We start from the raw sequence: 26,238 nt of genomic DNA on the forward strand, positions 1-26,238 counted from the left end.
TTTTCTCTACAGAACTGTCCTGAGCTGATGGGGCCCATCTTGTTCCAAAGGTTACAGTCTCCTATGCCCTGGGGATGGCTTCAGCCAATGACTGACTGGTACAGGTACACAAAAGTCTGACAGCTTAGGTCAGGAAGGGACAGTTCTGTAGGGAGGTCTGTGTTCTGAGCCCTCTCTTCATGGATCAGGTCCCCAAAATAGAATAGACACCAGGAGTCCATAGCTTTTGTAGACTCTTTCCCCTTCCCTAGCCTGTTCCCCCAGTCCCAACTATCTTAAAGATTCCCTTTCTTTTACCTGAAGAACACTCCTTCAGTAATCTTGTGCCCCCAAATCCGGATCTCAGGCTCTGCTTCTGGGAATCCCAACCAAAGACACATAACCTCCCTCAGCTTCTCACTTTCAAATTCCCCTTTCCAGAATTTGCCAAGATGATAAATTAAAATTACCTGGCACTTAAAACACGTCCAACACACACTAACAGATTTTTTCTCTCATCTTCCTCACTGGTGGAAAACAAAGCGGAAACAGACGAGAAACTTTCTTTAAACAAAACAAGTCCTCAAGTGAATTTTCGAGTCTCATACAGCAACTTTTGGGCAAGCAAGCATTGGTATTTATTTATTAATTAAAGATTTTATTTATTTATTTGACAGAGAGTAGGCAGAGGCAGACAGAGAGAGTGAGGGAAGCAGGCTCCCTGCTGAGCAGAGAGCCCAATGTGGGGCTCAATCCCAGGACCCTGAGATCATGACCTGAGCCGAAGGCAGAGGTTTTAACCCACTGAGCCACCCAGGCACCCCTAAGCACTGATTTTTAAAAATGAAGATATTAATGCCAGCTTTCTGAAGAAGCTGTAAAGATGAGCTGAAATAATCTCCATGAACCTTAAGTAGGGTTGGTGCAGCATAAACTCTCAGTGCCTGGAAACTACTGCTCTTACAATTGCCAAGCTCCAGAAACATAAACTAGATCTTCCTTGTTCAGACACTCCCACATCTGCCCAAGTAAACTGCAGTGAGCAGGGAAAGGAATCAAACTTAACCAAGGGTAGCACGACTTTCACAAGTCCACTCCACATACAGGCTGGGTGCCAACTCCAAGCTCCAGAGTTCTCATAATTGTGGGCAGATTTCGCCGCTGTGCTCACAAACAGCCAGACCCACCTGCATTGGTTGTTAACACAGTTTATTATTGGCACACTTATCAGTAAAGCATACATAAAATACAGCTGTTTTATAACACACGGAGCCACTGTGTCTTTACATGTGTGGAAGAACATATTAATATGCAAATGGAAAAATTAGTTCTCTTATAAAGTTTCACATAAATACACTGGAATTGCCCCAAAAGAAAAATCCCCGTAAAAGAACCAAGGGAGGGCTTTACAAAATATTATACAAGAAATATACTATGAAAAGAATCAACAGTCAACTCAGATACAATAAAAAACACAAAAGTTTCAGATTCATTAAACTGCCCACAAAATTAATGGATTACATGGCTTGAAAAGATTTGGATCAACAGCAATTTTACAAATGTATCAGTTCTCAATGGGCCAGGTACGTGTCTTTCTTTACATAAAAATCCATCTCTGTGTCTTCGATGACAAAAAGACATTTCTTGTTTCAGTACTTGGACTCGATTAAACGAACTCGGGTTGGAGAACAAATTGACATTAGCTCAGCCATAAATTACGCTGCTAGGCCCTCTTAGCTGTTACCCAATGAAAGAAAAGGTGAAGAAAATAATACAAATAATAAGGATATACAAATTACTGTCCAAAAGCTGATTTTTTTTCTTTTCTTTTTTTACTGAAACAAGAAACTCTCAGATGCAAGTCAAAAAGCAGAAAATATTTTACAATATTAAAAAGTCATCTGTAGTTAGGGTCGGCATATAATGAGACCCTGAGCACTGAGGGCGTATTGACAATATGGCCTTCGTTGGGTTGGGACCGGCTTGGGGGAGGGGGCATAATTAACAAACATGTGGTTTAACACTGAGCCAGGAGAAGCGGGAGCATTCACTCTGGTTTTCATTACTATCAGTGCCAGTATCTGCGTTACCTGCGAAGGCCTCCAGGGAAGGGTCATGGAAGTTTATTGGAATAATCCTCTCAATTCAAAAAAGAAAAAAAGAAAGAAACTCAAACCCAGATCATTGTGGTTTAGAAATAGCATTTGCGTGGAAAAGTTGTTTTTTTTTTTTAAATTTAAATTTTTTTTTTTTAAATTTCTCCTCCTTCCTCTCCTGTAAGCAAGGATCTGCAAGCGTGGGTGTACCCCACGGCCTACTGACAGTGGGTGCAGGTGCGGGTCAGTCTCACTGGGGAGCCTGGGGCGGGGCGTTTTCTGATTTGGTCTCTTGAGCGGCGGGGGGTTTACTGCTCCACGGGCTGCTGTTCCCCAGGGCGGGGGGGCTGTTGAAGTCTTCCTCGTCGTCCACGCCGTTGGCCGCGTCATATTGCGTGTTTTCTAATCTAGTGATTAGCCTTTCGTCCTCGTCCCCAAACTCACCTCCCATCAGAGTTGGCTCTCCTACCACCATCACATCCTGTGAACAGCAGCTGACATTATTACAGGGAAACCTTGGGACAGAGAAGCTCAGCTTAAAATACTAGCGGGAGGAGCTGGGGGATCTAGGACAGACACACTCGTGTACTGAGCCCCGGGGTCAAGTCTCAAAGTCGGGGGCGAGACGCATATTTGATTTCTACAGGAAATAAACATTGCCTCCTGACGTGGAACAACCACGCGAGTTTATGTCCTTAGTGCGCAGCCTGACACCGGAGAACGAGCAATGCTAGCAATCTGCAGAAATAAAAAAATGGATTTTTCAAAATTAAAAAAATCCACGCTTTTAACTTGCTGACATTGGGGACTTGAGAGAGGGCTGTGGAACCTTCTGCTGGGTGCTTTCCAATACCTCCAAAAATCCGCCACTTTTTATTTAGGGCCTCTGAATGCCTTTGGAAACTAGCAGCCAACGTGGGGAGGATACGGTTCTATGGTATTCACGCAACTCATTCCAAATGGCATTCTCTCTGTCCCAAGGACGGTATACATTTTAATTGAAGACAGAATCTCTCTTTTTTTCTATTCAGCCAGGCCCTTTTATGCAGCCAATATCCTTGACATTCTGCTACTTAATTATGGTAATTAATTTAGGTAAAGTTTTCGATAAAAACAATGTTCACACTGATTTGACAATTTGCATAGCTAATTAAGTCATTAGCAAAAACCTGCTGATTGCCAACAAGCCCTGAATTTACCATCTGTTATTTCATGGTGCCTGTCACCTATCCCCACACAGACAACCCTGCCACCAATCTGGGCAGTAAAGAGAACCAGTCTGTCCAGCTGGTGCCATAAAAGGAAGATGAAGAGCACTAATTATAATTACATTGATGAAGCTGGTAGTCATCAGAAATGGAAGCGTGCAAGAAGAATCCATCTAATCACTCCTTTAAGTACAAATTGTCCTTCCATGCAAGCAAGGAAGCCACCCACTGTAGCCTCCTGGAGCATCATGGTGGCCACTGCTGGAGAGGCACAGGGCTGGGGACAAGGATGCACACACAGGGTACAGCTCCGGCCTCTTCGTTCAAAGGGGAGCTATATGGGGTTGATGGGTGACCTGGGCATGGGACAGGACACCTGTCATGTGATACTGCTGGGCAGGCTATGGGCACTAGTCTACTCAAAAGTGCGGTGACTCCCGGGGAGTGCCCAGTGCAGTCATCTGCCTCGGCCAGAAAAAGCAAGGCTGAACCAGATGCTTTTGGACATGGAAGGGTGTGTTTCCTGACAGGGAGGCTAATTGGATGAAATGCCTTGGCAACTGGGCTAAAACGTCTTCACTAGGGGCAAGAGAAGCTTTTCTGGGACAGTGTGGTAGAATACTGCCTATGGTCAGGAGAAGGTCCACTGGGCCCTCCAGAATTCTAGAAGGTGCCAACTGAAAGGAAGCCTTAATGGCTGCCTGATTGATTTCAGAATAGAAAACCTTATTTGAGTGATCGATTGACTCCCCGAGAATTATGGGGGAGATCATCAATGGATTTCCAAACTGTGTTTTCTGACTAGTCACTCCTGTAATTTGACAAACATGATTTTAAAGAGCTATGTCCCAGGTGAAGTAAATGCCTCAAATACGAATTGGGTAAACTCAGCAATACAGGTGCTGGCGGGGAAATCAGCAGTGTGCTTCAAAGAACATACTGATTATGCAACGAAGAGCCAGACGTGACACCGACATGGACTCGAGATGAGAACAACATAGACAGAGACTCTGACTGGCAAGAATACGGACAGGACTGCAGATGGAATGGGCTCTCCAGAGAGGAGGGGGCGTTATCGGGTTAGCCGCACCACCCGCTAGGGGTGTTTTGGACAAAAAAGTGCTGCTTGGTTACAGGCAATCAGGAGACAGTGCTTATGATCAGGAATAAAGGTGGGGGAAAGAACAGGGCAAGACTGAGGAGAGGATGATGTGGATTAATCTCGTTTCATGACTTACGTGCAACAAGCACACTTTGGAAGGGTTGGAAAACACATGCGGGAGGTGTCACAGGACAGGAGAAGGGCATGGGGACCAACCATGTGCATCTGCATTAGTATTGTGAGTCCAAGGTCATCAAGAGAGGCTGGGACAGTGTGGGGAGGTAAGCATAATTTGGAAACAGAGGAGAAAAATCAGAAGGCAGCTTAAGCGTGACATTAGGCAAAGGTCCTCAACGCTCCAGGTGCCTTCATTGCATCAGAAAAATAGTGGTCATTCATGAAAAATACTATGAAAATAGTGATTTGAATCATTCCAAATGGGTCTGATATCAGCTCATGTTGGTTGGAACAGCTGGAAGAGATGCCCAGGCATAAATCCTTGTCAGCATCCTGAATTTCAGAGAGATGCTACATTTGCCTTCCTGATTATAAAAGAAAATCCTCAGCCAGATACATGATCCTATGTGTACACGTGTGAATGATTGATAGACGACAAGCTATGAAAGAGATGTGTGCTAAGAGCTTCTTAGGCACATAGATTCTTGAGGCCGCTTATCCAAGTACGCACAGGGCTCTGCCTGGCTCTACGGAACCTGCAGACTAGAGGAGTGGTTCTCTGCTCAGGTGATCTCGATTTGTTAGCCTCACACAAAATGAATGGAGACATAGTGCACGTTCTGGGCTGCCTCTCACTAGTGGATGTTGGCTCCATCTTCCCCACCTCCACATCTTTAAAAATCCCCCCAACATTCAACATGGGTAGTGAGAGGTGCATTTCCATTGTCTGCTATCTCGTGTGTCCCACAGGAGGCAGGGCTGGTGTGTCTGAGAGTAACCCGGATGCCCTCGGCTCCCCATGAGGCAGACCTCTGCTCCTCGCTGGAGGCCTGGAAGTGCCACCAGCTCTTGCCCATGTCACATCTTCTCACTAATCCCCCGTGCAAGGACCACCAACCTCTGAGGAGGACTGGAAGTGACTCCTTTCAGGGCCCCTCAATGCTTCTCCTTAAATTGGCCAGAAGGGGTCACTGCTGTTGAATGACACAGGTCTCCATCCCTCCCAGGGTTGAGGCTGCAGTTCGGGATCGCTCCTAGCCCCTGCTCATGGAGTGAGAAGCAGAATCCAAGGATTAAACCCTAGTCCTCACCAGACACACACTTTGCTGCCGCGGCAGCGAGGCAGACCACAGTTGTGGTCACAGTGGCACACAAAATCTGGTCATGCCTGTGAACGAGACAGCCAGGGCTGCAGACTGCGTTCCATTTTAACAGTAAAATTGTGTTGGTAGTTCAGTACACAGGGTTAAGAGATGTGGTCACTACAAGCCAGACGATGCTTATCATTTAATGTCCATTCAACTGGAGTGCACACAGAAATGTGTACATTTTTCCTGTTGTCTTTCCCTGCCCCTCTGGGCCCTCTGTAAGTTTTACTCTGTTAAAACCTCTTTTCATTGCATGGGTGTGGGATTGGTGCTGAAATTCTGCTCTCACTTTCTAATGGTGCCTTGTTCTCACCAAGTCCAGAGGGTCTCAATTCACTAAGAACCCTCTCGACACAGGTATCCTCCACTAAAATGCAGTTGGTGGATTGGTGGAAAGGAGCATCAGGGAGTAGAACAAATTATGTGCCCTTTAAAATAAAATTGAAATGTTTCCAACGAGGCCAGGTATATCAAAATGCATGACACTCACGCCACTCTTCTACACCTGAGACAGACATCACTAACGGACAGCCTGCCAAACCCAGTCTGGGCCTTAGATCGCTACTCAGTGCCGGACCCTGTTAGCTGACATCTGGAGACTGAGTGGGCAGGAGAAGGGAAATTTCTTGGCCATCCCTCGAGGAGACGCTGAGCTCTTCTAAGGCAGGGCCTGGGTTTTTGTTGTTGTTTATTTGTTTACTCTTGGTATAGTGAGGGGCACATAGTAAGAGCTCAGGAAACATTTGTTGAACTGAGCTGAATTCTTGCAGCCATTGTGCCTTTAAGTAGCAATGTCACCATTCCAGAATCCTCTGGAATGCACTCTCATTTGCTAGGGAAAACTAACAAATGTTAGTTTTTAAAACTCTAGGAGTAGATGAATAATGGGCTACTTTTGAGCACTTCTGGGTTGATTTATTTATACCAGGCCATTTTCTCTATACATTTTCCAATTTATCCAAGAGTGGGCCTAACTTATTGGTACCTTAATAAAAAGACTCTGTTTTACTTCTTTGATTTTTTTTTTTCCTGACTCTTTAGCCCACTTCAGAAAACAGAGGTGAGTCTGGCATTATTTAAAGACTATAACTCCTAGCAGTGTTAAAATTAAAATGGCACCTTCCCCACAGGCTGGCCACTCTCTCCATGACCCTTTCTTTCTAGTGCAGTGAGGACAAAATCCATACCCTCTTTCTTGGAAGACAGGAGGAGTCCCCGCGGCCCCGGGGATTCTCAGGTACTGATGGCATTGGTTTTAGCCAAAGAAAACGGACTGATGGAAAGTGGGTGAAAGTGGGTCAGGGACAGACTTGAAAGACACATTTAGAAGTAAGTGGAGAATCCCCATGAAAGAAGAGTCCACTCTCACATGGGGAGAGATGTGAGGATGAGAGATCAAGGTGGGGGGGTGGGGGGGATGAGAAGAGGCAAGAGGTCAAATTGCATGGGTTGAGGGAAGTAACAAGAAATAGAGCACATTTCCCAAGACACGGTATCTAGAGGATATCCATGGAGCACCACGAAAGTGTCGGGGCTCAAAGGACAGTCAGACGCCTGGTGACAGGGCGGTGTGACTAGGGAATCAGAGAAGGAGCACCCACAAGTAATCGTGGAGGGGACAAGGGACAAGAAATGCTTAGAGGAGCGTGAAAATTTAAAAGCGATAAATGATCTGACACTGGGCTGAGGGATTTGGAGTCAGGAAGGAATTGGGCAGACAGGACAGGACTTGAAAATAAAAGTAACAGGAGATGAAGAAAGATGAAGAAAGGGCCCACACGGTATATACTCTTTGGGGACACCCGTCAGCTGTCAGCCTTGGAGTTCAAAGAAGCCTCCTTCTCAGTGGCCCATTTCCTTTGTCAAGACCCAGAAATGAAAGACAGGGTCAAGAGGTCAAGAGAGCTGAGACCAAACCAGGGGCCGACCCTCCCCCTGAGCTCATGAAATGGGTAAAGTGGAATCCACTGAGCTGCATTTTGAGTGGCCGGGAGTTAATTACCTGAGTCTTAAAATACGAAGGGACACCCATGTCGGGAAGGCCCAATCCAATTACAATATGGAGCCTGAACGCCGGGAGCTAGTTTCCAGTGGAGCACGGGGTCTCCGGTGATGGCGCCGAGAGCCCCTTCTATGCCACCAGGCATTGCTGCTAAGTGATATTTTAATTAAACCTTAAGTGACATATCTCCTGTCTGTGACTCTGACGGCTTTTTAATTCAGGTCCCTGCGCAGCACAGACTCTTAATATTCCTTTCTAATTCCCAGGTTGCAAAGGAAGGTTTCCATGGCAGAGCTCCTCCCTCCCCTCCTTGCCCTCCCCTGCCCCGGCCTTGCCCTCCCCCCGCCCCCAACCTGCCCAGAACGCTGTTGGCAGCTCAAGGAGGCTTTCACGTGGTCCCCTGCAGGTGGAAGACAGGCAAAGGCAGGATTTCAGGCCTAAAAGGAAAGCGAGACTTACAGGTACCTGACTGGACAGACTCAGGTTGGCGGCTGGTGTCTTCTTCTTGCTGCCTGTACTGTTGGCGTTGTTGCCGGCACTGCTGTTGGAAGTGCTGCTGGTGGAGTTTTTCCTTTTTCTCCGTTTGGTTGTCGGCTGCCTTGTGGGTTCTGCTGCACAATGGAAAATGGACGGAGGATCAGTTCCAGGACGACGGTCAGAATACTGTCCCTCCAAGGAGGCTGTGCTTGTGAATTGAAAAGAGTAGACTCTAAATTGTTTCCATTTCTTTTAACTTTACACAGAGTAAAGGAAGGAAGCCGTTGCTTTATTTTTAGCACAACATGCGTGCAACTCTCTTCTTTGGTATCTAGATGGAATGATTTGTGTTTTATCATGTTTTGCGAACGTTATATGGGTGTCTGGAATCTATTTTATATTTTAAGGGTCAGCCGCAAATACCACTTTTATAGTTGAGTTAAAAGTCTTGTTACCATTTCAAAATTGGGGAACACATTTTTCTCTGGACTGTCATTTCTTTAGAGCAAAAGGAGGGCCCTGGTCCCCCTCGGGGGGTGGGAGGGGGCCTCTGAGGTGTGAGAGAAAAGATGAAACCAAAATAAGGTGGTAAACCTGGGTAGTAGCTTTGTCTCCGGGTAAGTGCCCAGTACCATAACACCTGGAGATAAAGTATAAAGAAGAAGCATGAGTTCTGTCAGCCGTGAATGTAAAATGTAGGGTCCCAAGCTCAGTATGGTTCTCAAGTTGCATGGTTTGGACTCCGATGTTTAAAGAATGCTACTAATTTCAATGTTCCTGGGGGAAAAATGTCTTAGTGTGCCACAGCCAGCATGTTCATGATGGGGAGTTAAATATTTTCAAGAAAGATTTAGAAATAGAGGACAGGTCTATGTCCTCTTCTTGGAAGCATAGGGACCTGTGGTGATGGGTGGTCAGATGAATATTATTTATTTATACATTATGTAGTCAGTTTTACCAAATGTTTTCATGTTCTTCATGGTTTCTATGGCCTGTCTTATATTCATAGTAATTCTATTAATTAGATTCTATTCTAATATGTGCTTTGTAAATGAGAAATGTTCAGAAACTTTTTCCAGGAAGTTACTCAGTTGGAAATGGAATGTAAGAGCATCCTTTTTGCTAACCCTAGACTTGACCCAACTCTGATGGCGAGAAGGTGAGGCAAGGCCATACCAGAACCAAGTGAGAGGACCTTGTGGCATTTTCTTAAAACACCTATGCTGCTTCTGATGGACAGTGGGCAGGATCTCCTTTAAGGATCATGTCAAAGACCACCTAGTCCACCAAATTATCCCTGACTTTTGAGGAAGAAAGGGATTATGTTCTCATTTACATACCATATTTTTTTCCTTCATGAATATTTTGTCTCTTATGTTTAAAGATTTTCATCAAAGGGCCTAACATGTCTGTCCACAGAGAGTTATGGGTGCTTGTCCTGAAGGTTGGGGAAATAGGAATAGAATTGTTCTAGCTCATGGTGCCAGAGTTGAGCGACACGTTCAAAGTCAATCAAATACTCAGTTCCCCTGATAAACATCTTCTTCCTTTACCTCAAGAATTAAAGTCGGCTACTTTTTTTTTTTTTTTTGAAATCTGTACTTCTTTTGTGAAATTTTGGGGAAATATACCTAAATTGTGTACTCTGGATTACTCCCATTGGCAGCAAGTAGCTGAAGTCATAGAGTCATGAACTCTGGAGATATAAACACCTCTTGTGACACAGACCTCCTTCACTGATCAGCTATGAGATCATCTTTGGCAAATTACTGCTTAAATCCCAGGCCCTGTATATTTGAAATGGAAGTAATATTCAATATCTCATAAGGTTATTGTCAGGATTCAGAAAGAGAACATAAGGTCTGGGAGGGCTGGGATTTCTGACTGTTTCATTCAGTGCTGTACCCCTGTGACTGGAACAATGCCTGGCACCTCTTAGGCGCTTAATCAATGATTATTGAATGAATGATTGAGTTAATAAATGATGTATAAATTATATATGCATATGTTGGAAAATATGGGTTCTCAAAGCATTCATTCAGTGAGATATTTTTTCCCATGAAGCCTTATTGATATTGAAAGAGAACATAATCTAAGCACATTCAAATAGATTTGAAAAATAATGTTCCAAATTTCTAAAATTCCCCTAAGACAGGGATGCAACTATTCTATGTAGAATGATGCTCGTTTTTTCTCAGATTTCTAAATATGTACTTTGTTAAATCTACTATATTCGTTTCATATAAAATGCCTGGCCCACGACCAGTGGAAGGTGACCATTCTATTTTGTGATTCAGAAAGCTATGTGCTTCATGTTAATAATTACTCTTTATAAAAATAATTTTTAGTGAACGGATACGTTTTGCTTTTATGATCAATGAGGCTCGACACAAGCCTGGGAGTGAAAATGTATTAGATAGAACGACAATTAATGATGACTGGAAGCAGTAATCTCAGAGCCTCAGCAGGAGACTGCAGTATCTAAACTGCATTCTAAGGAAGTGAGGAAAATGGAATCTTTTATGTATTCTCTTCATGATCAGAGCACCCTTTGATATTAGATCTATCTTTAAAAAGGGAGCAAATTTATTTATTTTTTTCGTTCTTTCATTCTTTCCTTTTCCTTCCCATCCATCCTCCCTCTCTCTATCCCTTCCTTCCCATCATGTCTATGATTCCTATTTAAAAAAAACAAAAAACAAAAAACAAAAAAACAAAATAACAATGGACCATGAGAAGACATCAGTCTTGTCCAGTGGAATAGCCACCAGTCTGGGAGACAGGAAACCTTGCTTCTGATTTTGTCTTTGCCAATGATCTTGAACATTAAATAAATCAATTGATTTTTCGGGGTTTCGGGTCCTAAGTGAGATTGTAGATAATTCCTAAGGGTGCTCATACTTCACCAATTCCACGCCCCCAGGCCCAAACATCCATAAGAAACTACTCATCCTGGCAAATTTATGATTCCTTCCTTCCTTTTCACATCACTTCATCCCCCCAAAAGGCCTTGGAAAATGCCTTTAGAGCAAGAGTGAAGAATGAGGTCATACCTGGGGGCGCCACCATCCGCTGCCACTTCTGAAACAAGCAGGTCTTTAGGCAGTCTCGTGGACTGAGGTTGTAAGTTTTATGTCTCGACATCAGTTCCTGCATTGGCTCCAGAATTACACACAACTGCAAAAAGTTCAAAGACATCAGTCTTTCACTATTTGATAACATTATTTGCAATAAATAATGTTAACAGCTGGAAACAATTAGAAAGCTCAAAGGTACTTTTCTTTTTTCCCCTGGTTTTTATTTTCTCTGTGCAAGTTTGGAGGAAAAGAAATATTACCAACACTTGATAATGCCCACCTAATTTACTGTTATTTATAATACCATGTTATAGCCAAATGTGATTTACACACACACACACACACACACACACACACATATCGAGAGACACATTCTGTACAAACTGTTGGGTGGATACATGTAGCTCTATTCTGAATTCAAATGATTCTCTCTGGTTAAAGAAAAAAGCTCTCTTCCATGGTGCACAGCATGCTCTGATTTCTACTCTGGTTTCTGCTGTTGTTCCTGTTTGTATAACCACACACTGTGAGTTACAATGCTAGTTTATGTAGATTATGTGGCAGTGAAAGCCATCTTTTAAACTGTGGAGAACAAAGTGGCAACTACAAGTACTTTTTTGATCCTAATTCTTATCAAGGCCCACGATGAACACTATTCCATTTTTATTCATGTACTCATTTATATTTTACACATAATGATAATGTCAGTAACATATGCCAACATTAGTTCAGAGTAGGAGCTTTCTCTGTGGCTCTGTACATGATTGCTTCCTTCCCTCCTTTGGTTAGATTTTTCAGATTTACTTTGGTCCAAGACATCTGATGACAAAGATTAATGAATGTAACAAGAAGGTAAATCCATTTAGGATTGCCTTGAACTTTTCTGAATTCCTTCTCAGTTGGAAGGTCATCAGGATACTGCTGTATTGAGAATGCTGTATCTAAAAAGACAAAGACCACAACACAGCCGTACACATATTGGCAAAGCACTCTTCCATGTGGAAAAATAGCATTTCATTATAAAAGGCAGATGTGCCTTCATCGCCCCCCCCCCTTTTTAACACCACTCCTTTTCCTTCTGTCATTATTCAGCAGACATGCTGCTTTTTATCCACTGGTCCACTGGGTTCCCTCTACTTGGAATTCTTCCCTCCCCTCTTCTTGGCTAATGCCCACTCATCCTTGAAGACAAGGTTACTTCTTCTGTTATACCTTCGTCTCCAGGTTGTGTACCTCTCTCCCTGTGCAGGCTGAACTCGGTGACTCTTTATGGTTCTCCCATAGCACCCAGCCTTTTCTGCTCTGTGAACTTACTCATCCATGCTTTGGAACCCTCTGCTTCTAAGTCTCCTTTCTACTTGACCTGGAAATCTTTGAATGCCCAGACGGTGCATTTTTTTCTCTGTTGTCCTAGGTTTGGCTCAATTGAATGGATGCATTTAAGGTGTCCTTGTAAAGACTGGAAGATCTTTCTTTCAACAGAACCAAATTTGTTGATTTTTAAAAATGCAGACTTCCAGGGGCACCTGGGTGGCTCAGTGGATTAAGCCTCTGCCTTCGGCTCAGGTCATGATCTCAGGGTCCTGGGATCGAGCCCCACATTGGGCTCTCTGCTCGGCAAGGAGCCTGCTTCCTCCCCTCTCTGCCTACTTGTAATCTCTCTGTTAAAAAAATAAAATCTTTAAAAAAAAGAAAATGTAGACTTCCAGACTCCTCCCCTTCTGTTTCACTGGGTCTGGAACTAGGGTCCTGAATCTGCCTTTTGGAGAAGCATGCTCCAGTCTAATTCTGATACATACTACTACAGTTTGAGGTCTGCTACCCTACATATTCTGGGTTTTACATATAAACAGAAAGACATGCAAATTCCCCATTGTTTCCAGTTGGAATTCCACTTTTTTGTCACTTAACCCCACTTTTTGATGTTCATCCCTCCTTCTCAAGCCTAAGCATGATAATCAAGATTACCTTCATCTAGAAAAATGTCTCTGCTCTTTTTACCTATTGATGATCTAAACTTGGCCCAAACCACTAACTCCATTGACAAGACAGCTGTAATCTCTTTCCCACTGCAGTTTCTCAGGAAGAAGAGAGCAAGAATTCGAAACCTGAATGACACAAGTACAGCGTGAACCAGATAGACAAAGCCGCTCAACCCTAGTTAGTCGGGCTGTCAGGCATGAGGTCTGGATTAGTTCTGGGGCATCTTCAGTCTTGTCTATCCTCCTGCTTACTTTGGAGTCCTTTCTGAAACTTAAAATGCTGGTAAGGAGGACCCCATGAAAGCGAGGGAAGTCCTGTGCAATTAACTCCACATTTCCACTCTGTGAAGACTCAATGTGTATATTCCTCCATTAAGAATTCCTCACTGTGCAAGCTAGAGAGAGCCTCAAGTCTGCCCCAGCTATTAATGCTCACCACTCCAAACACAGTAAAGGATTTTACCGTCATCCCTACAAACAGAGATAAGAGTGGACTATCCATCCAAGGAGAAACACTGCTAGATTCAGACAGGGTCAGAAGATGTTTGGAACTATTACTAAGCTAGGTTAGTAAGAAAAGGTTTCAGGGAAATTTTAAAGAATGGAAAATGTTCTTTTTTTTTTTAATTAAAATAACTAAGGTTTTCAACCATTTCCTTTGGCCCATTCCCCATTTTTGAGACATGGGCTTACTGTGGATGTAAAATGCATGGATGGAGCAGAACAAGCACGGACTTAGATGCCAAGAGGTTTAGGTGTGGATTTTAATTCTGTCACTAGGTGTGCAACCTTGGCCAAGCCCCTTAAGAGTGCTGGGTTTCAGTTTCACCTGTAAGACAATACCCATCTTGTGTATTGTTGTGAGAGTTTGAGATGATAGATCCGACACATCAGAGTTCAATAAACAGTAGCTATGATGATTCTGTATTAGCAGGAACATGACAGATTGTGAAACAAATGACATTTCTGTTCCTTTAAATTAACAAGCATTTATGGGGCTTCTTCCTAAGTGTCAGGCACTCTGCTTTGACACTGGGGACATAAGGAAGAGGATAACATCACCTCTGTCCTTGGTGAATATACAGTTCCCCTCGGAATGATTTAAGCATATTAAGAAAACCACTCTGGTGTACATATCAAGCTTCTTTGGGAATCGCAGGTTTGTGAAGCAAGGATTTCCATGATATGACAAGTTAGATGACCCCTGCGGTTCCAGAAGGGCAGTGGGCACGGAACATATGAGCAGACGGGACGGCTGCATTTATCGTGAGAACCTGTGAGCTCATTATCTACTTCTTTCTTGCAGAGGGTGTTTTCCTCTCTGGGTTTTGGGCAGAATTTCTTCAGGTGCAAATCCTCAGGATTTATCCCTTCCCCTTTAATGTAAAAATATCTTCCCATCGCTGTAACCCACCCCAAAGGAGTTCCTATCTCTGAATACTAATTAGGAATCCCCAAAGCCATTTTTCTTCCAGAGGAGGGTTCCCAGGCTGGAAAGGCAGCCTTCTCCTGGATTCATGTGTTCAAACGAGCCTGCTGTGGAGTGCTGGGCTGCATGCTGTAGGTGGCAGAACTAACTCAGACAAGAGCCTGCCTTCTCAGGCAGAGAGCCAGTGCATTTTTGGCAACAGTGAAGGCCTGGGGCGTTCTGAAATGAGATCAGGAAGACGGTTGGGGGAGTGGGTTCCCGCAGTCACTCGCCAGTTCCTTCTGGAGCCAGGATTCCTGCTGTCCCTGGGGTCTTGGTCCCCCCTGAGAATCTGGGGAAGGCTCTGTAGCCTCTTTTTTAAAGTTTGTACAAAATATCTGGAAGTTTATGAATCCTCTTATATCCCCGTCCATTGACTCTAAGCAAAGTGTTCCCTGTTTGTAATAAGTATAAACCAGGCTACATGCCTTTTCCTCCACGCTACACACACACACACACACACACACACAGACACAGCGACATGACCACATCAGTCAAATGCATATCAGTGGAACTAAGCATAATAACACAGAGTCTTTTGATTTAAAGGAACAATTGTGTCTGCAGAGTTGAGCCTGCTACAAAGTTCTCAGTGGACCTGTCCCTTTGCCTGACAAGGACTGCCACAGCATTTCTACAGCATCTGCAGCAGTCTGCACTCAGGGCTGCCATTTAGTTCGGATTCCTCCTGCAGTGGTGTTGAGGATTACCAGGAGTAATTCTAGAGCACTGTGGAAGGGGCAGGTGTCAGCAAAGCCCGAGATCTCATTTGGAGTATGAAGCTCCTAAATGTGTGGTCCCTGTCGGGTCCATCTAGGATCTCAAAGAAAGCTCTTGCCCATCCCAGCAAAACTGCAAGCACATCTTTCTGCAGATTTAGTAAGGATTTTAAGCGAAGCTGATGCTGCTATGCTTCTGAGTTCATTTTCTGGGATTTGGGCCCCCGCACTGACCCTTTGGTATGGAATCAAAACCTGGAACTACAACAGCAACTTGCTGAGTGAGTACAAGGATAGTTGGATGAAAGATGGATGGATAAACGGATGGGTGGGTGGATGGATGGATGAGTGGGTGGATAGGTGGTGGATGGTTGGGTAGATGGATGGATGAGTGGTGGATAATAAACAGATTGGTCAGACTTATAGCCAGGAGTCATTTGCTAATAGTAGACAAATAAAGCCTTGTCTTGGAGGCTTAGAGGTGATGTATTTGTCCATGTGAGAAATAACCAATTGACTCTCCTGTAGAGAAGGCTTTGCACAAATGCACATGCATGTGCCCAGTTACTATTTGTCTAGGCCGGACAGGAAGATCTCAGCTCATCCTGGGACCTTTTGTAGAAACAAAGGGCCCAGCAAATGTACAGTATTGTGTTTTGCTTTGATTTTATCTGACAGTTCTCCTGGAGAAATTTGATTCTCCTTAGCTATATATTCACACTTACTCTTCTTGCCCAACTTCTTGCCCAAACCCACTTCCAGAAATAGGGGATGCTTGTCAGAGTTGGCTCTGGCCTATGAAAAAGCTGATGCCCTGAGGTTGACATTTGGCTAACTCCCAAACCTAAGTCCTGTCTACTGACAACACTTTGATTCAGTCTTTTCTGGATGATGGATGGCATCCTCTGGGCTTGAGTCACCTACTCTTTGCATATAGGCTTGCCCGAGGTTAGTGTTTCAGTACGAGCTCAGACTTCTGCTCACGTTGTTCTTCTTTCCTAGAAGACCTCCCCTCTTTCCCAGTCCTTCTAACTAGAGGCTGGCAAGCTGTGGCCTGTGGGCTGAATATGGCCATGCTCACATAATGTTGGTAGCTGCTTTTGTGATATGATACCAGAGTTGAATAGTTGTGACAGAGTTCCTAGAGCCCACAGACCCGAAAATATTTACTATCTGGCCTTTCATAGAAAGGTTGCTGACCTCCGTACTAAACTGGTGCTGTTCAGTGTAGGTGGTCTGCAAACTATCTGTTGTGTTTCTGTGACAGGAGAAGCCGCTTAAGGCAGAGTGTAATTCAGTTCACTGCTTCCTTCACTGAGAAAGTCTTATGTCAGAAAAAAAAAAAAGTTGGATGAAGTAAACAATGTGTTCAACAGTGTAGTTGATTTACATTCCAGAGCAAGCTTCCTCATTTTGTCATGGACCACTAAGAGTTTACAGTCTCGCACTGGCCTATAAACCACAGTTGAATCCCACCAATAAGACCACTGATGGCTTCCAAGGTCCAGTTCAAAGCCCAGTCTGTCTCTGACCATGCCCACCCACAAAGGACCCCTGCTTCTACTGCACTAATCCCTAATCTAGGTACAGCCCAGTGTTTATATTTGCATTGGGAATACTCCTTTCTTGTGGATTTGTTTCATCTTATCTATAGCAAACCATATTATCATTTTTCTCTTCTTTCTATTTAACACCGTATTAGGCATACTCAAATATTTGCTGGGTCGTAACTTCATAATCGCCATGGAATATTTAACCTATGCCTGTCCCTAGAGTAGGTACCTGACATATACTATATCATTAACTCTCACCAGGTCCTGGCTCACTTTTACAGGTGAGGAAACTCAAGCTCACAGCCATTAAATCACCTAGAGCTGAGAGTAAAGAATGTAATTCTTATCATGTAGCCAGGGTTTTATAACCATTTAAAGGGCAAAGAAGAACTGCATAGTGAAGTCTGCCTGGTTCCAACCCTGTGTTCTCAACAACTAACTGCTTTGTTGTCTACCTCTCTAAGTCAGAGGGGCTTAAATTACTGCTAAGATACCAAGTTTAAAGGCTCTCATTGTCTTTGTATTGTTCCCTGTACACAGTATTGACCTCTACATAGAGATATAGGTCATACATGAGTGGTGTGGGCTTCGGAACCAGATTCATACGGATTCAAAATCCCAAGTCTGCCATTTACAAATGGTGTGTTCTTGGCCAGAAATTGCAGCCTCTCTGAATCTCCTCATCTGTAAAATGGGGATAAAGATACTAATCTCTAATAGTTTGAAACAACATATGGAATACTTAATGCAATGCGTGGAGCAAGGTCAGTGCTCAAAGGGTGGAAATTAGTATTATGATAAATACTAGTTGCATCAGTGGCTCTCTACTGAGCCAAGAGATCATTGTGTGATATGATTGGTTAGCTACTGGGGAGTAAATCATTTGGCCTCCTTGAGATTTAGGGGGTCACTAGATATAATACACCAAGGGATGGTAATTAGGCCAACAGTTACACTGCATTTTAGTGGCTAATGTCTCTAATAAAAATCAGTTTTTAGAATTCAGTGATAAATACAAAATGTTCAAATCCACAAACTAGAGTTCTTTCTTTCCCTGCCCCCCTCCAGTAACCTATTCCTCTGGCTGATTCTGAATTAAAAAGATATCAGAGTGTTGGGGGTGATTAAGAAACAAGCTCTTATCTAAGGTGGAGGAGTATCTCCTAATTAAGAAACACCTCACAGAAAGAGATCTTACATTAAAACAATAGAGAGATCCACAGAATCTAAAAGAAAAACAAAACAAAGCAAAGCAAAATAAGCAGATAATCACACCTAGAAAGAGATAAGAATGAATAACAGGTATCACAGGAGTAAAACCCACTCTGCCTCAGAGGATGAAAAACAAGAGAGAAGGAAATGCTTTCCCTTAGAAGCGATGCAATTCTAAAACATCAGATTATGATTTCGGTTTATTTCCTGATAGGATTAAAGGTAGATTGGTTGTCAAATTCAAAACACCCTCTTTTTTATCTGAAGATTCAACCAGGGGAGCCTCTGCCTTTTCTCAATTGTTTTGCAAATTGATTACTGGGGAAAGTTATCTCATCCACCCCCAGAGACAGACAGCCCTCTTCTGCTTTGGGAGAGGAAGGTGGTGGTGCTGAGGAGCTGGCTTTGCCATGCGGCAGCTGCCACTTCAAGAACCATCCTTTTGCTGGACTGAGCCAGCCATGCATGCACATTTCAATATCTATGCCTTGATCTCAGTTTTGAGGCTCCCAGAAAGGACTCTTTGTGACCACTGGTTGCTTTTCTGACTACCCCTATGAGAGAAGGGCTGGGGCTGTTGCCCTGAGCCATGGAGGCTCCATCAGACTAGCCAGGCTCAATATTTCTGCTGTAGCTATCTGATGGCCAATGAACAGTCAGTTCAAAGCCTTGGAAGTACATTCTCTTTCCTTCTGACCCTATGGACCTCATTTTTCCACCACATCTTTTGGTATGGGCATCCCTTTCCATAGTGCCCTGGTTATTTGTCTATTCGCTCTTAGACCCAATCGTTACTCCCAGCTCTGTATCACAGAGGACAGACCCCTGCACACTATTTGCCAACTATTTTGCCAACCTGCTTTGGATGAGGTTTGGCCAGTTGGAGGCACCAGGGGAGATTGGAGGGAAGTGGGTTGAGTTCGTTTCCCAGGACTGCCATTACAGAGTACCACAAACTCAGTTCTGGAGGCTAACAATCTGGAATCAAGGTGTTGGCAGGGCCACACTCCCTCCAAAGGCTAGAATCCTTCCTTGCCTCTCCCAGCTTGTGTTGGCTCTGAAAATCCTTGGTGTTTCTTGGCTCCAATCTCTATCTTCACATGGCCTTCTCTTCTATGTCTCTGTGTCTTCTCTTCTTCTAAGGACCCTGGTCACTAGATTTCCAAATAAATTCACACCATGATGTTCCAGATGAACATGAATATTTGAGGGGTACTCTTCAGTCTAGTACATGGGTAAAAAAACAAGTGAGGTTATTTTTTGTCCCCTCTGGGTCAGATGGCCTATCCAACAGCTGTCACCATAGGTCTACTATGGCCCCCGTTTCTACCAGGTGACCTGACAGTAATGCCTCCTGCCTTTATACCCTGGAATGGCAGTTGCTAATCTTAGTGTTGCCTCTTCCTCTAGTTGCTTCCTAGGCTCAACATCTTTGTACATAATCTGCCATATTAACTTTCCTCTACTATATTACCTGGTGGGGGTTTTGTCCCTCTGAATAGACTTCCATATACATTATGGTTTATAAGAAATTAGGCAATATATAGAAGATGAAGGACTTTGGGTACAAGGAGGCATCATGGGTAGTGGGATTAGCATGCAAATTTGGCTTGGGTTCAAATCCCAGCTACTTAATAACTGAGTGACCTTGGGTGAATTACTCAACCTCTTGGTGTATCAGTTTCCCCATCAGGAAAGTCAGGACAACCATAGGAGTTAACTAATCGGGTTGTTAGGAGAAAATCCACTTCAAGTGTATACCTAGGTCCTAGCTTATGCATGTCTCTTATGGTGAGGGTATAACCAAGTTGGTGTGGTGGGGGGCAGGGGCTTTATGGAAGACATTTTGAAACTTGTCAAGATCTACTTTTGAAACTGTATAGATCTTCCCTGCCCTATATATGTGTGTGTATATACATACACAACCTAAAAATTAGATTTTGATAATACAACAGACATCTAAAATGTTTAGTCAATATGTTTTTCCTATAAATAATTTGTCGTTGTTTCAGATACCCAATCCCTGTGTTCTACCAGCATCTCTAAGCTCTATGACACCATAACTAGAATGTTTCCAAAGGAAAGAGAAAACATCTGCCTGGAAATACCCCACAATGGTTAGCAAACATCTAAGGAGCGTTTTCACCTGGAGGGCTATGTGTAAATTTTAAAAATTCTTTTTTAAAATTTAAATTTAAGTAATCAACATATTATTAGTTTCGAGGTAGTGTTCAGTTGTATATAACACCCAGTGTTCCTTACAGCATGTGCTCTCCTGAACGCCCATAACCTAGTTACTCCATCCCCTCTCCCCGCTCCCTGCCAGCAACCCTCAGTTTGCTTCTTATGTTTAAGAGTGTGTTATGGATTATCTCCCTCTCTGATTTCATCTTGTTTTATTTTTGCCTCCTTTCCCCCATGTTCCTCTGTTTTGTTTCCTAAATTCCACATAGGATTGAAATCATATGATAATTGCCTTTCTCGGATTGATTTATTTCATCTAGCATAATATCCTCTAGTTCCATCCACATCATTGCAAATCGCAATATTTCTTTTTTTTTTTTTTTTTTTTTGATGGCTGAGTAGTATCCCATTGTATATAAAGACCACATCTTCTTTATCTATTCATCTGTCAATGGACTTCTGGGCTCTTTCCACAGTTTGGCTATTGTGGACATTGCTGCTCTAAACATTGGGGTGCAGGTGCCCCTTCAGATCACTACATTTGTATCTTTGGTGAAATAGCTAGTAATGAAATTGCTGGGTCATAGGGTAGCTCTATTTGTAATTTTTTGAGGAACCTCCATACTATTTTCCAGAGTGCCTGCACTAGCTTGCATTCCCACTAACAGTGTAAGACGGTTCCCGTTTCTCTGCATCCTTGACAACATCTGTTGTTTCCCGATTTGTTAATTTTAGCCATTCTGACTGGTGTGAGGTGGTACCTCATTGTTGTTTTGATTTGTATTTCCCAATTTTTAAAATTGTTATTGACCAAATGGTGTGCTTTCAGATGGGTCAGACAGTGACAGTAAGGACCAGTTGCTCAGGGTTACTAAATAGTCTCTGGAAGACACTGTCTCTTTATTGTATTAGGGTTCTCCAGAGAAATAGAACCAACAGGAAGTATTTTAAGGGATTGGCTCACATGATTGTAGGGGACAGCAAGTCTGAAATCCAGTTTCCATGGGCTGGAAACTCAGGTAGGAGTTAATGCTTCAGTCTTGAGGCAGATTTCCGTCTTCTCCAGAGAACCTCAGTTTTGCTCTTAAAATCTCTAACTACTTTGGGACGCCTGGGTGGCTCAGTTGGTTAAGCAGCTGCCTTCCGCTCAGGTCATGATCCCAGCGTCCTGGGATCGAGTCCCATGTCGGGCTCCTTGCTTGGCAGGGAGCCTGCTTCTCCCTCTGCCTCTGCCTGCTATTCTGTCTGCCTGTGCTCTCTCTCCACCCCCCCTCTCTGATAAATAAATAAAATCTTTAAAAAAAAAATCTCTAACTACTTGAATGAAGCTCACGGAATAGAAATCTGTTTTACTTCAAGTACAACGGGTTATAGATGACAAACAAACCTACATAATACCTCCATAGCAAAACCTAGATTGGCATTTGATTAAATAGCTGGCGTTCTAGTTGCTATGAACTGAATTGTGGTTCCTCAAATTCACATGTTAAAACCTAACCCCCAATATGACTGTATTTGGAGAGAGGGCCTTTAGGAGGCAATTAAGGTTAACTAAAACTATAATCTGATGGCCTGGTGGCCTTGTAAGAGGAGGAAGAGACACCAGAGAGCTCTTTCTCCATGTGTGTCCACTCAGGAAAGGCTAAGTGAGTGCATAGCAAGAAGGCAAGCCAGGAAGAGAGCTCTCACTGGAGGCCCTATCAGACCATGATCTTGGACTTGGTAGCCTCCAGATTTATGAGAAAACAGCTTTTTGTTGTTTAAGCCACCCAGTGTTTGGTATTTTGTTCAGGCAGCCTGAGCAAACGGAGACAAAGCCTAGTTAACTTGACACATAACACTGCCAGTCTTCCACCAGACTGTGAAGAACTAGAAGGCCGGATTTTGTCCTACTGTTTTATTATTATTATTTGTTATATTACCCAGCACCCAGCAATGGATCTAATGTTTGTGGAATGAATGAATGCTTGGCTACATGACTATGACAGAATGGACAACAAAAACAAATGGGTAATTAGACATCAGAAAGTAAGTTAGTTATTGCTTCATTCATGTTGTGACTGCAGTTACTTGGGTACCAGGGATGCAGTGGTGAGCATTGCAAGCCCAGACTCCCTTCCTTGAAACCTCTTTCCGGAAGGGAGGCAGGAGAAAAACAAAATTCCCAAATGGGCTGGCAACTATAAAGGAGAAGGACAAGGGCTGTCAGGAAAGGTTACCAGGAAGAAGACTTCGAAGTCAGCCAGGTGAAAGAAGAGGCATCTAGTGGCTGGGTGGACATCTGTGGCAGAGGGAATACAGACATGAATGCAAGAGAGAACACGCTGTTGGAGACTGCCCATTATGGACTCAGCGAGCCAGCTACAGTGGCGAGGCAGGCAGTGGTCACATCAGTCAGGGCCTCAGTTTCTGGCCCAAAGCAGAGCTCAGAGGCAAGACTGATGTAGGCAAAAGCATTCTGTGAATGATGTAGCCCCCGTCAGCGCCATCAGCATGGACATTGATCTGCAATACGGTAAATATCACATTGTTACTTCTTCCCTCCACATTTCCTAAGCATGAGAAAAGCATCATCAGTATTTTGATGCATTTGGCTAAATAAAAGCACCAAATATCCCCAAAGGCAAATATTGGCAGCTTCGAGTCTCCAGAGACCGCCCCCAAGCTAAGTGCTGTTCATCACAGCACTGGGGGTGTTTGCTCTAGCCCATGTTGTTCCTCACCGGAAATAGGTAGCGTTTCTGGCATGTTGGTTATTTCTCCCAAGGAACTAAGAGACTGTGTACTTGCAGTGAGGTAACATTTAAACACTAACATTTATAAGTGGGGCCTGATAATCTTAATACTGCGAATAAGGGAATTTGGATATGGTCCTTGGGAGCTGTCAGTGACAGTTTCCAAGGAACATGGTTATCTTGTTCATGCGAGTTATAATCCCTCCTGAACCTTAACTACATGGTTATGCCTGCCTCCTGCCCTCGTGTAAATACCCACAAGACTGTTAAAGACAGCATTGTGCTCTGGGGTTTGGGCCAGCATTCCCACGGGCGCTATTTGGGAGGATTTCTGGGCTATGGTCAGTGTGGGGATATGGACTTCTTTCTCTTGGCCCCGAGCACCCAGTGCATGGTGTTTGGAATGCTTGCCTGCCTGCCTGCTTTCTTGGGAGCTTCTGCCAGGCAACAGCCCTCCAGCTCCACTCTGACACAAAGGAAGGAGCAATTTCTCAGTAATGTAGCGCTCAGCTGCTCAATTGCTCCCGCCGGCCGCGATCATTGTGCGCCCGTGGAGCCTTGTATCAGCAGCCATTTCTCCTCCCAGGGACAGAAGTGAGATTGGTGAAAAGCAGGATTCGTGTTGACAATGGCAACACAGTATGAAAATGGAGTTGGCAGAGATTGGGATTCATTCATTCATTTAGTTATTCATTCAACACATGCTAATTGACCTTTTATTCTATGCCCCCATGTGTGTTCTAGGTGCTGGGGATGTGGTTAACAGGAATAAAGAAAATCACTGCTCTTATGCAACTACATTCCAGTGAAGGAGACAGATAAATAAGCATGAGATCTATGTTAGTGATAAGCAAGCAGGGAAAGGAGGTAGGATGTGTTGAAGTTGGGAGGGTTGAGAATCTGGATACTCTGGTTAAAATCACTCCTTGGAAGAGTGGCTCCACAGAGGGGCCTGTGCCTTAATCCTTTGAGTCTGGGAATGTGTCAGGCTAAGGGAGTTAAAGTTGCTGATGAGCTCACTTAGAGAAGGAAAGATTAGTCTGGATTACTGAGGTGGATCCAATATAATCACAAGAACGTCTAAGAGTGAAGAGGTTATCCCGGAGTCAGAAAGATGGCAGTTGCAGAAAGCCCGATATGACCTTGCTCACTTTGGGGATGGAAGGGGGTCATGAGCCAATAATGTGGGTGGACATGGTAAGGAAACAGATTCTGCCCCAGAGCCTCCAGAAAGAAACACAGCCTTGCTAGCACCTTGAGTTTAATGTTGTGAGATCCATGCCAAGACTTCTACTAGTCTACTGTCAGATAATGAATCTGTGGTAATTTGTCTCAGCAGCAATAGAAAAGGACGATAATCACCCAGAAGGTGACATCTGAGTAATGGTCACATGATGAGCTTATATTTGGCAAATAATAATATAAGATGCCTAGTTACATCTGAATGTCAGACAATAAAAATAATTTATTATAATAATTAATAATAGTAGTAATTTATTCATTATTTGTCTGACATTTAAGTTCAACTGGGAGTCCTGTATTTAATCTGGCAATCATAATCTCAGAGGAAGCCAAGAAGTGAGATATTTGGGTAAAAACATTTCAGGCAGAAGGAACAGCATTCTGAGCAGAGGGAATAGCTAGGGCAAAGGCCTGGGAACTTTGAGAAACATCTAGGAGTATGGTGGCCATGGAGAGAATGAGACAGGGGAGAAGATGAGTTTGGAGAGGCTGTGAAGTACTGGATCATGAAGATCATCAGGAAGATAGTGGCCTTTGGCCTGAGGGAGAAAAGAAGACATTGGAGAGTTGGGTTAGGAGAGTGGCAACATTTGGGGTCTCCTGAGAATGGAGAGATACTGACTGTAAGCAACTTGAGGACAAGGTCTAATTTATTTTATTATTTTTTAAAATGTTTTAATTTTTTTTAACATATCATATATTTTTAGCCCCAGGGGTACAGGTCTGTGAATCGCCAGGTTTACACTTCACAGCACTCACCAAGGTCTAATTTATTTTTGCCTTGCCCTGGAGCTAGCACAGAGGTGGGTATTCAAGTACACATGTGCTGGGAGGGCAGCAGGCTTTTTAATTGGTACAACTCAGTGCTGTGCCACCCAACATGGAACTAGGAAGGTCTAGGATGTGCATGGTAGGAGAAGGGAATATTTAAGAGGAAAGAAGTGGTTCATGAAGAGAAGTCTGATGTTTGTAAGGAAATCAGTAAGGATGGAGAAAGAACAGATGTGTGGGGATCTCCTGAAGGTGAAGACATTATGCACAATGCTTTATTCTACTCTGGAATCAAGTGTTAGGAAACTCAGGGAACAGAGGGTCTTGTCTACCACCTACTGCAGTTAGTTCAGAGCAACAGAGTCTAAACTAAGACCTGAGGAAGCCGTGTTTCAACTCTTCAGACACATGAAGATTTCCTTGAAAAAGTTGCAAGAGGGAAGAAAACTGTGATTATAAAACTTTTTTTAGCAGCTGGCTAATGAATCACTCACTACCTCTAATAATGATTAGCGCTCACTTGGTGTTCTCTAGGCACTGGGCAGTGGGCTTAATGGCTCCCATGGGCTTTCTCACTTCATCTTCCAGCACATTAACTACACAGACATACAGATGAGGAAAGGGAGACCAAAGAGGGTAGGTAACTGGCCCAAAGTCCCAGAGCTTTCAGGGACTCCTTAGCTTTGACTTCTTTGCACTTAGCCCCCAAACTAAGTAGTTACTCCCTCTCTTAACTTTTATTCCCATGCTTATGAACACATCTCCAACATCCTGCATTATAATGAGCTGCTTCTCTAACAAGAATGGGATCCCTGTGGCCAGGGGAGTTGGCTCCCTTTTCATCATCAGAAGTCGACACTTAGTAGGTGAGTATAAAAACAAATTAATTCTGAATGAATGGATGAGTGACTGAGTGAGTGAATGAATGAATGAATGAATGCGGGAAATATCCTCTAAATCTCAATGCAGACACTTCAGCGTAGAAAGACTGATGAGATGTGGCTACAGATAGAGCAGGGCACTTGTTCTTTTCTCCTCAGCAGGGCTGTTAGATACTGTTAGGCTCATAGGTCCCATCCTTTTTAACTTTGTCTATGGGGTTCCAT

The 26,238-nt window shown here is 43.6% G+C and overlaps 1 protein-coding gene across 10 annotated transcripts in view; it reads right to left on the reverse strand.

The window, feature by feature from the left end:
- Positions 1–1,171: 1,171 nt before the first annotated feature.
- Positions 1,172–26,238, reverse strand: part of LDB2 (LIM domain binding 2) — a 373,888-nt gene continuing 348,821 nt past the window's right edge. Inside the window, exons 6-9 of one of the 10 annotated variants that reach the window (XM_004773400.3) lie at positions 11,243–11,366; positions 8,172–8,323; positions 5,461–5,603; positions 2,431–2,556 (exon numbers count right to left, since the gene is read on the reverse strand). In XM_004773400.3, the coding sequence (XP_004773457.1) occupies positions 5,499–5,603; positions 8,172–8,323; positions 11,243–11,366 (381 nt within the window). In that variant the 3' untranslated portion in view covers positions 2,431–2,556; positions 5,461–5,498. The other 9 variants (XM_045075898.1, XM_045075901.1, XM_013046263.2 and 6 more) reach the window with 9 other exon arrangements.

The sequence above is a fragment of the Mustela putorius genome, unplaced genomic scaffold, assembly GCF_011764305.1.
Source record: "Mustela putorius furo isolate JIRA1106 unplaced genomic scaffold, ASM1176430v1.1 tig00000083_pilon_pilon_pilon, whole genome shotgun sequence".
Taxonomy (NCBI): domain Eukaryota; kingdom Metazoa; phylum Chordata; class Mammalia; order Carnivora; family Mustelidae; genus Mustela; species Mustela putorius.